The sequence below is a fragment of the Argiope bruennichi genome, chromosome 4 (assembly GCF_947563725.1).
Source record: "Argiope bruennichi chromosome 4, qqArgBrue1.1, whole genome shotgun sequence".
Lineage (NCBI taxonomy): Eukaryota > Metazoa > Arthropoda > Arachnida > Araneae > Araneidae > Argiope > Argiope bruennichi.
The window spans coordinates 81,558,041-81,571,613 of NC_079154.1; the positions used below are offsets into that span (position 1 = coordinate 81,558,041).

The window sequence follows — 13,573 nt, forward strand, 5'->3', positions numbered from 1 at the left end:
TGTCTCAAAGAAAATTTTAGTATTATGAAATATTAATATTCATCAAACTACATTAAATTAAAAGTTTGAAATGATTACTTCTAGAGAGAAAACTTTGACTTTGTTTAAATTAACATTTGGGAAAATTTTATTTAAAAAAATGGATAACTTTTTCTTCAGAACAATCTCTAAAAATTGTTCTGAAATTGCTTGCAATAATTGTTATAATTTACAAGCTTTAGCTTTTATTTTAGTTTATTTCTACAAACAGAATCCTAGATAAATCTTAGCATTGATTATTGTAGCCATTCTTTTTCCATTAATAGTCAACAGCTAAATATGGCAATGATTGCAGCTGTCCTAATGGGGGGGGGTCTTCCTTCATTTCAAATAAATACAAATATAATATCGAAAATGCCATTTTTTTTTTAAATTCAAAACTTCATTATTATCAGTAACTGATGAAAACAGTATTTCATGTTTAAGTGATAATATACATGATATTTAAATACCATACAGAAGAATAATCAGGCAGTTTAAAATAATTTCCTTGCTTTGTAACTGTAGTACTTGCAGTAAAAGAATTCCCTTTTAAAACCAAAAATGAGATTATTTTATTATTTATAACAAAAGTTAAGTACTTGCAGTAAAAGAATTCCCTTCTAAAACCAAAAATAAGGTTATTTTATTATTTATAACAAAAGTTATAATAAAAAAATTATTCGTTTCTAGCAAATTAATTTGCACATAATAGACCAAGATTGAACTTAATATGAGATAAAATTTTCCTAATCAAGCATTTTATAATAACACAGGCTACAAAAGAAAAAGAAAATAAAATTTTATAAAACAATGAATTGTGTGAACATCAACAATGAGAAACAAAAGAAATTAAATTGTGATTAAATTAAAATTAATCATAATTATGAAATTGTGAATTAAATTATGATTAATTACATAATAAAAAATAATTCTATACTTTAGATATTAAAAATACAGAAGACTTATTACTTATAAGAAAATTGATCAATTTCAAGAACAATAAAATTTGATTCTGAAAAAACTGAAATCTACATTTTTGCAGAAATATGTCTTGTCTGATAAATGGAACTGAAATTATCTTAAACATTAATAAAATTCTCAAAATCACTTTTATGAGTAATAATTGCTGCTTCATAAAGTATATCCCAAAAAGAAATACTTACAGAATCAGCTTTGCATACACTATTGGCAACTTGACGACAGAGAGTACGTAAAACCTCTTTCTTGTTGATTTCGTCAATCAGTACAAATACATATAAAAGCTCTTTCAGTTCTTTGCTTGACCAGCAAACAATGGCAAACACATTTTTAGTTTCTAAAAATATTAGAAATTCATTTAAAAATGCAAAATAATTCTTCAAAAGAAACGTTTTAAACATGATTCAAATAAAATTGCTTGACTTTTTACTCTCTCAAAACATTTTACTACAACAGGCAAAACATTTTGTGCAATTCTATAAAAAAAATTTCTGCAAAATCGTTGTACTTGAACAGCAGATATGGGATATAATGGAAAAAAAGGAGAACTAATTCATATTTAAAAATAAATAAGCATTAATTATAAAATCAAAATAGGAGATATTTTTATATAAAAAATAAAATATCACATATAAAAATAAATAAAAAATAGAAATACAAAAAGCATTTTAATGCAAAATACTTCAAATTATAAAAATACACTTTATTAAGACTTATAAAAGCAAAATAATATTCCAATTAATTTCTAGTCAATTTTTAAAGCATAATTAAAGGAGGAAACAGACATTAAATGAATTACTTCAAATAAGTTAAATCTTTGAAGCTATATAATTAAATCACATAAATAATAGTTAATTAGCAGATATTAAATTCACATGCAAATTAAAATATAATTTGTTCATTTCTTTTAATCTATCACAGTGAAAAAGGCAATTTGTAGTTTAAATACAAGAGCATACGATTTATTATTATTCAGATTGAAAAAAATATACAATTTGCTTCCACAAATTTATAAATATGAAAATGTAAATAAATAAATCCCGATCTTTTTATCAAATATATACTGTTTAGTTAAGGATCCTGAGACTAGCACTTTTCGATTATTATATTTTACTGAGGAATGGTATGCAGGAAAATATGAAGTTATCCTAATATGCTAAAAATCTGAATTCATCCTATTGCTGCTGTTTGTTTCAATATTCTGAAACAACCACCTTTCAACAGTTCTATCTCATTACGGGGTGACACATGGAAGGATGTTCGCCAGTTTCGGAATTTACTTTATTATTAAATGTAAACATCTCTTTTCCTCTCACCCCTATTTTATCGAATTAAGTCAATCTCAACGCATGCACAAAAGGTTTTAGAATCTATTGGCAAACAATAAATGTAAACATTTTCATCCCCCCCCCCTTTATTAAATTGACACCTCTTAAACATGCATGAATGCATGGAAGATATTTAAACCCAAGAATGGACACATTTTCTTTTTTCAATTCCTTCAATTTTTGTCTATTTAAAACTTAATAAATTACCTTAAAACTCCATATTTATATGATAGCAGTTTTGAAAAAGATTTTTGTAATATTGTAATGTTTAAATCAAAACCATTAAAAATATTAATACATTTATAAATATTATGAAAGGGAAAATCAATTTCAAATATCAAAATTTAAAGAGAAAAGTTCCATGCGAAAAATTTGAATTACACAATTCTGATTATTTACAGTAGATGCAGACAAATTTGATTCTGAGAGCATTTTAGCAAGCTAGTTGCATTCCTATAAAAATTTTAATTATTAAATAAAATACTTTTATGCTACATATTTAGAAGTTTAATAATAGTTTTGCAGTTTGCAAAGGTACTAAAAAAAATGGGAGGTAAAGTTTTTGATAAAACAAACATAAAAAGATTTTTGAACTAATAACAAGAATTTCATAACTAGTTTTCTAAATAATATTTGATATTATATACAAACAAATCTAATAATAGTTATACATATGATTAATAATAGGTAATGCATATGATGCTGTCCTTCATTTTCCCAAACAATTTTTTTTAAAAAAGATTTGACAAATTTCTAAATTTTAGACCTCCTTGAGTCCAAAAAAATAATTTTATGAATATGAATAAACGTGAAATGGTTTGAGCTAAACAGATAAAAATTAGGTAAGGAGTCTTAAAAACAAAATTGTCGATTTCAATCAAATTTTGAATAAAATGAGGAAATCACAGGAAATTTGCCAACATGCCTGAGAGCAAGTAAGTATAACTGGTAAAACATAAAAATAGTTAAAATTTCAAACAATTTCAACATCTAAAATGGAATTTTGTATCAGATTTCGATCCATATCCACCAATAGATTGGTCAACTGTTAGTCTGCATATTTGCCTGCATGAAAATGTCATAACTCAAAAATGCAGCGACTTATATGAACCTGTGACTATAATTGTAGTTCTACAACAAATATCGGTTATAATTAGCTGAAGAAATGAGCCTCAATGCATACTTGATATTACATACAGCTTTGTCAAATGCTTACAAATATATGAATTTAAAGATAGTTGAAAGATTTGATAGCAATCCATATTAAAACATGTAACAATCATTTGAAAAATAAAATATTAATACTTTTATATTTTACTGAAAAAACAACAGCAATGGAAACACTTTTCATTTTTTTTAAAAATTATTATGAAAATATTCTAATGCTAGTTACAAATGACTTTGATAGTTAAAATTACTGACTTTGATAAAAATGATAAAAAGCATGGAGCAATCCACAAAGATTTTGAAACAGAAAATTACAAAAATGGGAAACAAAAACTGCAGCAATTATTAGATGGATATTTTTGTCAAATAATAAGAATAACTATAAACTAAGATTGAAGCAAAAATTCATACTGAAATACACAAGAAAATTTATTTTTATATTACAAAATCAATTAAGGAAACAGAGCACTTTGCTGGCCTATGTTTATTTGTTCTATTTGTTAAAATTTGATTCTTCAGATAATTATAGTATAGAATTTATTTGTGAATAGTGACTTAATTTTTTAAAAAACATCAAGCATTAGCTTGTTTCTAAATTACCAGGCTGTTTTCTCATGGCATCATTTTATAGCTTCAAAGAAAAGCATGTGCTATAATTCCTGATCGAAAACATTTTGGATACTTTTCTTGCATGTTCAAAACCAATGCCTGTTTGCAAGCAAAAGCAGCAATTATATGAATAGATTCACACAATAACTCAAAATTTTAGGAAGAGCTAATTCTCATGACAACTCTGGCTGTTGACACCATCTACTTAAATCTGTAATGAAACCACTTAGAATGTTTTGCAACCTCAAAACACTAAATCAGAATTCATATCAATATTCCCTCTACCAAGATATCATTGAGGATCTAAGAAAATTATTTACATTTTAAATTTTCAGTATCAAATTTTAAAAAGAGAATAATGATATACTTACCATCACTTTCATTAACATCTACAACTCGTTTTATATGGGCAAGAGGTATCAAATCTAAATGTTTATAGGATTTTGCCTGATGTTTTGCTGGATTAGGAGCTAAACTTGTGACACTGGGGCTTTTCAATGAATTGGTATTAACTTTGTTCCTCTTTTTGCAAATCTGGAAATTTAAAACCGGAAGTTTTAACTATAATTTTATCTAATATAATTTTTATATACAAAAGTTACTAAACTAGCTCTGTAGATAAAAATATTTATTTATTATTCAAGCGTAAAACATTTCCATCAAAAATTCTCCAAGGATACATATGCATGCTATGCTCTCAAATTCATTTTACATTTTCAAAGTCAATGATTGCAGGAGGTCCATCTTTCTAAACATAATAGAATTGCATATTCTCCCACATATGTGGCTAAGAAAATTAACTCTCAATATTAACACAGTATTGACCATTATCTACAATCTAATCAAAATTAATGACCACTATAAACACAAGTATGACCTTGACATTTTATAAAATGGTTTTTTACAAAGTTAGTCCAGGAACTTCTTAAAATACCCTTGTATAATTAAAAATTTTTAGATTCTTTTCAGGAAGAAATTTCAATAATTTTCATAACATAACTCTCGGTATACAATAATTATAACTGCCTTGAACTACTATCCAAATTTTTAATTTCAGTTGCAGTTTTATCCCAATGAATCCGAATTTTAATAAAAATTTCCCCACATATGTTTAGTGAAGTTTTCAATTTCTCATATCCAAGATAATGTAAATAATAATATATTTGAGAATTTCTTATGAAACATCTTATTATCAAACAAATATGCATTGAATTATTCTTATGAAGCATTCTAATAGACTATTTTTTTTTTTTTTTTTCCTTAGCTACAATTTAACAATGATTAGAATAAAGTATCCAAAAAAATCCAATTTCTAATATGTTTTATTAATACGTTTTTCATAATGAACTCATAACATATTTAACTTACCTCTAAAACATCTGTGAAAAGGAACATTGTAACTGCACCATTCTTCTTTGTAAACATATCAGTTATTTCTTGTACGTCCATTTTACAGACCAAACTTCTATGAGATGATAGTAAGTTTGCCTACAAAGGAAAGCAATTTCATAATGAAATATAAATGGACATTCAAAAAACATTACTTGAATATGATGATAAATTCAATGGAAATTACAAGATCATAAAAGAAAATAAGAGCTATATAGTAATGTAATCCATTTAAATATCCACTGTTATTTTGTTAAATACTATTGGGAAAAAGAAGAAAAAAAAAAAAGAAAAAAAAACTCTAAAATAAAATTTGTCTGAAGGATGCCAATACTGATTATATGCAAATTAGTGGCAACTCATCTTTTAGTATTGCAGCACTGAAGCACTCCCTAAACTTTAAAAATATAAGCCCCCCCCCCAATTAAGATTTTGCTTCTCTGCATTTAACTGTGAAACTAGAAGTAATTCTAATAATTGCTGAATTAAAAACCATAATCAGAACAATTTCTTATATGAAGTACATTTGATAGAAGTGGTAAAATGATGCATATGAAAAGACATTTTTCCTTATTTCCTAGGATTTCTTTTTAGATTCTGCATTAATAATTTATAGGAGCATAAATTCTTTATAGTGTCAGCATATTTAAAAACTATTTGAAATATGCTAAGCATTTAGCATATGCTCCTTTTTGTATGAAATTTGCAGTAGTAACTTTTACTTTGTTTCTTCATTGTCAGCATGATTCTTTTATTAATGGTGGATAATAAAATGTTGAGCTCATGGGATGTAATGTATTTTTCTTTAATTCTACATCTTGCTATATAATAACAATTTTAAAAATAAAAAGATAATTATTTTCAACACAAATATGAGTACTTTTTATAATTATAACAAATTTAATTCTAAAACATATTTAAATAAAGGACTCAATTTGGTAAAAAATTAAATAGTCCAATTCTGAAAAATACATATAAGAAACAGAAATCAAAAATAATATTTTCTAAATATACAGGAAAAATAAAATGTACTTCAGCTAATCCTTTCTTCTCCAAAACATTAATAAGCACTTAATATAGTAAACATAATGGATTAAATTATCCCAACTTTATGTTTAGATAAAACAATGTGAAAATCTTGAGATTTGTGCTTTAGTTATTTGCAGTACGAATTTCTAAAGTGGGAGTTAGTGAAGAAGATTTCCTTTCTTTTCAATTCTTGGATAAGGAAAGAAGCAGGGAATGTCATTCACATTTTTAAAAAAATCCATAGAACATAACTAAATATGGTGCTGCTATTATCCATAATTGTTCTAAACTTATATAAATTTAGACAAAATCATGCACACATGTCATAAAAAGATTTGACATGTAAATCAATGTCATGGAAAATTTTTTACTTTTTGTTAAAAAAAAAACAACAACACCTGGACTGATGTGGAATTTCATGAATGATTTTCCAAGATTCAAGAAATTATTCATCTTATTACAAAAAGAAATTTCATCTTAAAAGGGTATTTTTTAAAATCATAATATTTTGTTTTAATTATTTAAAAAAACTGTTGATATTTTTATCAGTTTTAATTGATTAGATTGATTACTTTTGTTGTATGTTTCTGTTGTGAAATAAAAAATTTTTTCTTCCTTTGGAATCTATGTATCTTCCGATAATTATTAAAATATACAAGGCTTTATCATATTAAAATATACAATTTAATCACATTTTTTTTAAAAATAAGAATTGAAAATTGCAATTAAATGTACATTCATTATAAATGTGTTACATATCAACTGATGCTCTGTCAAATAATCAATAATTTTTATTTTATCAATGAATCATTCTCATTATCATTCAAAATATCAATAAGTGCTATATATAATAATGTTTACTAACTGGACAGTTTTCAATGTCATTCACGATGTCAAACATTTCCACTTGTCCTTCTGTCTTGCGTTTATCTTCATTAATATGCCTATAATTAAAAGAATATTGTATCAATGGAATTCAAATATCTGATAATAATTGTTCACATCTAAAAAATTATTATTGGTTAATTACTTACAATAAAACATCTTTCAAAGATTGTATTGCTTTCTCAAGAGCTTGGTGATCTGCATTACTTTTTGGAGTATGCTTCAATATATCTAATAAAAATGAAAATATTATTTCAGCTATAGAAATCTCTTGAAGCTTTAATTACATTTCATAAATAAAATAGAGGATAAAAAATAATAACAGTATTGAAATTCATTAACAAATTTAAATATACATTCAAAATATATCTCACATATTGTTTTATATCTCGCATATTGTAAAAATATATCTTGCATATTGTTTAATGTCATCACAAGACGCATAAGAAATTACACGAAAAAGATATTCCATTAATAGATTTAATTTCAGCATTTATTTTTATCATGACACTAAATACAAATAATTTTATATGAACTTATTTGAAAGTTCATTAAAAAGTTAGTTGTGACATTTTTTTTACCACTCTACATGCCTGAATGTAACTTCAATAACAAATATCACTATAATTTAACTATAATTTTTAAGTAATTAAACTGAATAACTATAGAAAATTATCATTTTTGTTAAAATTTTCAGAATAATGCATATTAATTATTAAGGATGTTTTTTAAAATAATGTTGAATTAAAAGTCTGTAAATAAGTCTAACCATAGTAAAATTTTCCAGGCCAATAAATCTAGTTTAGTTTGACTAATGTATGACTAGTATAATTTAAATTTAGTTTAATACACTCAAAACTAGTATTATCAAAAGAAAAAAGTTTCCTTAAAACAGCTAAAGATATATATAAAAAAAACAGATATCAAATACTTTAAAATAATTATGCAATTATAAACATATTTGAACACGACCTCATACTAAGGTAGTGAAATAATGACATACCATTTAGAAGTAAAATTACACTTGGTAGTCTTTGGACAGGCCTGATTAAAAGTTCTTGTAAGGATTGTCGACCACATTCAGGCTTGCTCTGACATCGCTAAAATATATACTAATTTTAGATGAGACTAAAGCAACAAAACTAAATTGTACTTAGACCAAAATAAACTTTCAAATTAGGGGAAAATTTCAGTAAACGAGTATTCAAATTCAACAATAATGCAATTTATGAATAAATACTAATATTTTCAAACTTTTCCAAATTATAGAATAAACTTATTTTCAATCAAACATGAATTTATTTGAATTTTTTTTTTAATGATAGCAAATAAAAATGTTGATGAAATGTGAATGATGTTTGAATGAAAAAATAAAAATGTTATTGACAAATGAAAAAAATATGAAATGTTTGATCAATCAAGCAGTTAAATAAGTTCACATTATATTTAACTTTGCATTAATCCTGCATGTATTTATAACATGCTAAAAATTAGCACCAATAATTACAATTATTACAGAAGAATAATGTTAAACAAAATAAAAAAGGAAATTAATACTTCTGAATTTTAAATACATAATATTTCTACATACGAGAAAAAAATGTATTGCATTAATTTGTATGTTCTTCTCTATCTTTAGTAGATTTGATTTACTAAGCAAAACCAAAATTCTGAATTTAAAAAAAAAAAAATTAAGCCAAGAGCTTTTTAGCATATCAAATCATATAATAATCTCAAAATTCTTATTAATCTATTTTAAAATAAAATCAATAATTAATTTTTTAAATGAAAATTTTGTTCATAAACAAATTTGAATCAAATGGAAAGCTACAAATAAATGCTATTATGGATAAATAAAATCTTTACAATAATTTATAACAGTGTATAAATGGATTTTCTTCTGTTAATAGAACAGTTTTTTTTATCATTTGTAAATTCGATATTCAAAATTTAAAAAACATAATAATCTGTTTAAAAAAACAGCAATTTACCTATATTTAATACATATAAAGAAACATTAATAAACATTCGATAAAGCAAGTAAAAGCTTTTCAAACCCATGAAAATAATAAAATTAAATTATTTAAAGAAAAATAAATTACTTACCTTTAAAAATGCATGAAATCTGGGTTTTGTTGCATCACAATGGGCTAAAACTTCTTTCGTTTTTTCAAAAAAATTCACAAATGGAGGGTAACATTTCATGAGTTCATGTGCCTAAAATTAATTTTTAATTATCACAAAAAGCAAAAACAAAAAGATATAAAAATATATAGTTTTAAATTTTTAAGAAAAAACTTACATGATTTAAAATAACATTTCCCACACTCTGTTCTTCATGCCAACTGAAAACAATGTCTGTTAATTCAGCACGTATTTTTTGATGAATTTCAAGTAATGGTGGCAAATTCCCAAATATAATTTTTATTTCTGCTGGTGCAAGTAATGGTCCTCCAGCTTGTTCAGGATTTTCTAAAGGTTCTTTAAACACCTAGATGTAAGCATCAGATTAAATCAAATTTTGGTAATGATGTTTATAATCATAAGTCTTTAAAGTAATTTTATAAAATTAACAATTAAAGCTATCTTTATAACAACATCTCTATGCTTGATTCTTATTTATAAATGCATACCCTCCAACACTGGTTATCCAGTCATCTTAAGTAGTCATTAAATGTAGTCATTTAAAGTAGCACATCTGTAAGATGCATCTATACAGCACACATCTTACAGATATACATGTTTCAGTAGCACATCTTACAGATCACATCTGTAAGATGCATCTATACAGCACACATCTTACAGATATACATGTTTCAGTAGCACATCTTACAGATATATTACATTTAAAGTAGCATCAACAAATTATTGGAGAATAGATATTTCCATAGAATTTCAATTATTTAAAACATATTTTCAGAAATTATTCAGATTTATTTAACAACCTTTATTATTGATTAAATGTATAATTGAAATATATTTTTTAATTATATAACACAACTTTTTTGAAAAACTAATTACATGTTAGATATTTATAATTGTTTTCATTAAACAGAAAGCACTTAAGCTTTTTTTAAAATCATCATTACTCATCATAATAAACTCCCATATACATTTTTATAATAAGGAGGAATTGCAGTGATTTTGTATTCATGATAGAATAAGATTACTTTAATATGTTGAAAATTCTTTCACTGACAAACAAGATTTAGAAAAGGCTTTTTCAAGGTTTTTTATTTCCCGCAATTTTTTACTATATATCCTAACTCCATAGTTTTCACCTATTTTCAGAAACAACAACGAGCTGTAGGAGGGTATGTAAATGGAGAAATATAATATTGATATAACTAAATATCCTTCATGTTTTCTTAGTTTATGAAAAGATTCTTATATTTCATTTCTTTTTTACTTATAAATATTGAAATTTTTTGGATAAAAACAATTTTTAATAGTTAAAAAATAATAAATTAATATAGTTAATAAATAATTAAACCTTTGAGCCTTTATTGTAATATATAAAATAAACGTCATACTCAATCACATTTATAATTTAAGCATTAATTTATACAATCGTAAGCACTGTACTGGTATCTTTTAATCGCAACAAATTTTTTAAAAAATCAGAAAAGAAAGATACAAACTGTCATTATGGTATGAAGGATGCCAACATAATTGCTTTCTGTCTGATACAACTCATAACAAACTTGCTGTCGAGGAGTAAGGGAACGCATATCAAGAGGACTAGCCATTCGTTTATCGCTGCCATTACTATCAGGAGACATTAAATCTAAATTTAGGAAGAGAAAAAAGACAAAAATTTAATCTATATATCAAAAGAATAATTCATATAATTTGCAATATAAAAATTATGTGCCTTGATATACAAATTTATATATTTTAAAAAAATTTATAAGAAACTCAAAATACTTGTTTGGTTATTTCCCCGACTTGTTTGTTAATTTTAGAACTTAAATTAAATTGTAGTTTTTAAATATCTATAAACATCAAAAAGATGCTACTTGATGTAAAACATGCAATAAAATTACTAAAAAGAACTTTTGCTATGTGTCTTTAAAATTTAAATAAAAATTGTCAGAATTATCAAGTAAAATTTATTAAAATCCATAAAATTAAAAAACAACTAAAAAAAACAATAATAATAATAAAGCTTTTGAGGCTTCAAAGTACCAAAAGAGTGGAATTTTTAAATTATTTTATCATGCACAGCCGATATGCTTATGTAAATCTTAATGTAGAATAATCACAAAAACATATTTTTTTCTTATAAGAAACAATAATTAGCTTTGTCTTAATTTCTTGAGCCTCACTTTATTCTTGTATAACTCAAATTTAAAAAACAAGAATTACTATGTACATTGTATTCAGTTCAACCATTATCTCCTGATACATGCAGCAGACAAATAACTACACTAAAAGAATTTTAAATTGGAGAAAGAAGTATATATACAGAGACATAGGGAGGAGCAATTTTAAATCTTTGAATTTCAATACCTATTGCAATGACAAAACTTAGTACACCAAGAATTTTAGATTGGTACAAAATGAGCATTCGTTAAGTATATGCTCAGGAAAGAATTAAAAGAAACTTTGGATTGAAATAATTCATAAAATCAATGCTAATTATGTCAATTACATTTTAAAACAATTGTTGAAGTAACTACAAAATAAACATATTAGGATGCAATGGACTTTACTTTGATGGATAATAAATTTTGATCCGAGTAATGATTACATAAAATTTTTAAAGAAATGTAGAAATTGAAAAAATATTCAATAACTTCAAATGCAAAAAAAAAAAAAAAAAAAAAAAAAAAAAAAAAAGTAAAATTAAAAAAAAAAAAAAAAAATGTGATTTTTTCTGAAAATTGCAACAATTAGATTCATAAATATATTAGCAAAGTTTTATATACATCCATCAAAATGCATATCCAAAATCAAAATTCTATTCATATTATTGAATTTTCAAAGAAATACTAATCTCAAACTCACCAAGAGATTTATCAGGGGAGAAAGTAGCATCTAAAAATGATCCACTAATAGACAATTTAGCTTCTACTTTCCTCCTTAAATCATTATTCATAGAAAATAATTCATTTTCTTGACTTTCAATAGCTAGTTGATGTGCAACACTCTCCAGTCTTTTGCGCTTATTACCCCTTATGGGCATGATAAATGATGAAGATGTCATTGTGGAAGAAGACATCTGGAAAAAAAATTAACAAAATTAATTAAATGAAGTGATATTACAATAATTCGTTAAGAAATTTCTGAGAAAACAAAAATTCTCAAAATAAAAAAAAAAAAAATCATAAAAATATCATTTCTTGAATACTTAAAAATTAACACAAGTTTTCTTAAAACTTACAAATTTCATTTCATTTAATAACAGCCAGGATCAGCATTATATATAAAATTTCTATTCATTGATTAATTAGTTTGTCTCACTTTGAAGAAATATGTGTCAAAATTGTAAAACTTATTCTGTATTTAAATTTAATGGCATCTCCATATATAATTTTCAAGTATTATTTTTGTTTAAATTTTATAATGTGTGCTAACCAAAGAAGAAGAAATTATTTTTGGCACATACACAATTGAACTTAATTGTATCAGAATTTCATGAATCAATCTGAACTTTTAAAAGACAAACTATTTTTCTTTTCTATCAGAATGCAAATGAATATTAAAATTGTGAATGAATTTTTGTAAATAGTAATTTAATTAAGAATTATTTGTGTTGTTATTTACATAATAACAAGAATTGTGGAATGTGTATATATGTGGATGAGAAAGATTAAGCAATATCATAAATTTAAATATTAATTGAAAATGTCATGAACAGTACCCAAGTCTGAAAGCTACTTAAGATTTAGTTTAATTATATTAATATGACACTTGAAACCAACATTAGGACTAATAGCAATATTAGAACATTAGAGCCCAATAACAGACACCAGAAATAAATGTATATAAAGTACAATAGAATAATCTACAAGCCTCCAAACATGAAAATCAAATTTTTCATCAAAACACTAAAGGTTTTTTTTTTTATGTATATGAATAAAAGCACTGCAATCATCATTATTGACTTTATCAATTTCAAATTTTTCCAAAATGTCTTTTACCAAATGAAAGATGTTGATTAT

General features: G+C 24.4%; 1 protein-coding gene across 2 annotated transcripts in view; it reads right to left on the reverse strand.

The window, feature by feature from the left end:
- LOC129967020 (protein ECT2-like) overlaps window positions 1–13,573 on the reverse strand; it is a 33,744-nt gene that overhangs the window by 6,864 nt on the left and 13,307 nt on the right. For both annotated transcript variants that reach the window (XM_056081651.1, XM_056081652.1), the window contains exons 11-20: window positions 12,417–12,630; window positions 11,048–11,193; window positions 9,709–9,897; window positions 9,513–9,623; window positions 8,410–8,506; window positions 7,556–7,637; window positions 7,387–7,465; window positions 5,472–5,591; window positions 4,475–4,637; window positions 1,185–1,336 (exon numbers count right to left, since the gene is read on the reverse strand). In XM_056081651.1, the coding sequence (XP_055937626.1) occupies window positions 1,185–1,336; window positions 4,475–4,637; window positions 5,472–5,591; window positions 7,387–7,465; window positions 7,556–7,637; window positions 8,410–8,506; window positions 9,513–9,623; window positions 9,709–9,897; window positions 11,048–11,193; window positions 12,417–12,630 (1,353 nt within the window). The remainder of the gene's footprint in view (window positions 1–1,184; window positions 1,337–4,474; window positions 4,638–5,471; window positions 5,592–7,386; window positions 7,466–7,555; window positions 7,638–8,409; window positions 8,507–9,512; window positions 9,624–9,708; window positions 9,898–11,047; window positions 11,194–12,416; window positions 12,631–13,573) is intronic.